The following is a 2506-nucleotide window of genomic DNA, read 5'->3' on the forward strand; positions in this document are numbered from 1 at the left end:
AAACACCACTGAAGAAAATTCTTTTTTCCTATATTGAGTTATGTGCAAACTCCAGTTGAACTCCTTTCCCTCCTTTCCAGTAATTTGGAAAAAATTGTATGGTCTCCATCAGAAAGGATATGCTCCTTTAGGTTTTTGTGTTAGAGGCAGGAGCCCAAGAGCTGATCCAATCCAGCTCAAAATTCCCTCTGAGCGCTGACAGCTCTTCAGCCAGGCTGTGTGAGAGGCTGACAGCATCTGCAGCTGACAGCTACCAACAGAGCAACAGAGTGATAGGCCTGGCACACATCCATCTGCTTTCATTTCCCCTGACCCTGATGACAGGGGTGCAGGGGGGAAAGCAAGGGAGGATCAACCCAGCACAAAGCTGGGCTGATGGGGTCTTCCTTCAGAGTGAGCCTGCAGCAATGTTCAAATCTGTATCCCAAGCAGCAAAATAAAATTCACCTTCAAAGGGCATGTTTCTGCCACCCATATGACTAGGGTTTTTTTTTTTCAGTTTTTCCTCTTTCCTTCTGGAAACCCATCTTCATGTGTCACCAACTAACATCCCATGTCCCAGTTTAATTCACTGGAATTGTTTTCCATGCTGACTAGGGTTCCTTCCCTACGGAGGTGTCGTGAAGAGCTAAGTCACAAGACAGCTTGCTACTTCAGCACTGACAACCAAGGCAAGCAATACAAGAAACCCTCTTCAGGACMTATCTGGGAAAGAGAGCATCCTATAGGCAATATGAGGGGGCACATGTGGATCAGGAAGCTTAAAGTTCAATATAAACACTACAATCAATCACTGCCCACTGCCTCCACTGCTCACTGATACAGGCAGAGGTTTTGTGCCCTTCATGCAAAGCACAGTAATTTTTCCTTATATACATGTGTGACTCTACACAAAACATAAGACTGTGGTAGTTTCTCTAACAGGAAGGAAACTGTACAATGGTGCTCTTCAAAAAGCRCACTGTTACAGGTATTTTGCTAGATAATTCTGTGGCTAAATTCCCTTTCAAAGATTTCCTCYTGTATTCTGAACACCCTAAACCTATGTAAGGCAGTAGGACACACAAAAACTGCCATTTTTTCCCTTGGAGAAATGGGTTTTTACTAAAAGTTTTAAAACATAATTCTAAAAGAAAGCAAAGTATCTTGCTCTGAAAAGTACACTTAACTTTTCCTTGATGAAAATAGGAGTGATTTGAAAATGGACATAATCTTCCCTCTTTGATCAACACAGTGAAGATGAAACACCAGAAATACTTATAATTCCTAAGGCAAATTTCTTCTACATCTGCTTTAGGCTATTTTGGCTGTAGCATTTATATACTCTAATTATTTTGTGCATTAAATACCATAAATATCCCTGTTGATTTTTGATCTATTTGTGGGTTCCAACATACAGCTGTATTTCATTTGGTTGAGAGGACATTCTGCAAGTAGGACTTGTACACCAATGCATTTCAGGGACAATCATTAATATTTATGGATAAACCAGTGATGCTAACAGCTTTTCCCTATGTTATAGTTCAATTTTATGTCTGTGTGCCTATACCCAAGCATACCTCTGTGGGAGAGAGGAAGAACATTTACTTATGATTTACTATGAAAGCAAGCGAATAATCATTTAGCTTCATATGGCAGGAACTTTGCAGTTCATTTGCAACACAAAAAATACCTTTGTAAGCAAAAAATCCTAGCAATTTCTTCAGAGACAACAGCTCTTTGTCCCTGACAATACACTAGATTAATAGAAGTATTTTTTCTCTCCTTATGAGTAAGCTCTCTCCCCAAATTAGCTTAACCTACTGTACATGTAGCACAACATTTAGTATTTCTCCCTTTTCTGCATTTTTTGGGGTTCTATCAAKAGCTGCCATCTGCAAAGGGTATTTTATTTGACTGGCATGCACAGAATACACTTGGTTAAGCACATCAGAAAGAGAAGAAGAGTTAGTACCACAGAGTAAGTTACACATCTCATAAGAAGGCAATCATGCAGGTTACATCCACCTACCTGTACTAGTGCGATATGTGCCTGTGTGTGCTGGTTGCAGAGGGTCCCCCTGACTCTGGCTGAGACTCCTCATAGGGGGCTTCTGATAAACTCTGTCTTCGTAAATAGGATCTATATGGTGTTCTGGAGACTGCAGTGCCCTTAACTCGGAGCCAAGGTGGCTGTGCTGGCTGCTGTAAGATGCCCGAGACCCAGCTGCAAACAGATTTATAAGAGACATTTAAGAGAGAGAAAACAAGTGACAAATACAGGATCTGAATATTACAATTTACTTGAAAGTAGCACTTAAAAAGAAAACCCCCAAAACAAAACTAAGTGTTTTCAACATGCAACAGAAACAGTAAACAAGAACAGCAACAGCTTCAGGTAATCACTTTAGCTGCATCATCCAGCTGCCTGCGTCTACACCAAAATCTTGTTTCTTCCAGGGAAGGGACATATTTTGGCAAGACAGATATCATAATTATCATTTCTTCTTAAATAGAGACCAAAAAA

General features: G+C 40.4%; 1 protein-coding gene across 1 annotated transcript in view; it reads right to left on the minus strand.

Annotated features, from left to right (window-relative positions):
* The window catches only part of CTNND2 (catenin delta 2), a gene marked incomplete at its 3' end in the record, with an annotated part of 536496 nt that overhangs the window by 155086 nt on the left and 378904 nt on the right, over nucleotides 1-2506 (minus strand). Inside the window, exon 9 of the mRNA XM_057390373.1 lies at nucleotides 2012-2206. Within this exon, the coding sequence (XP_057246356.1) occupies nucleotides 2012-2206 (195 nt within the window). The remainder of the gene's footprint in view (nucleotides 1-2011; nucleotides 2207-2506) is intronic.

The sequence above is a fragment of the Malurus melanocephalus genome, unplaced genomic scaffold (assembly GCF_030028575.1).
Source record: "Malurus melanocephalus ecotype Western Australia unplaced genomic scaffold, MMel_1.1 scaffold_25, whole genome shotgun sequence".
In the NCBI taxonomy this organism is placed as follows: domain Eukaryota; kingdom Metazoa; phylum Chordata; class Aves; order Passeriformes; family Maluridae; genus Malurus; species Malurus melanocephalus.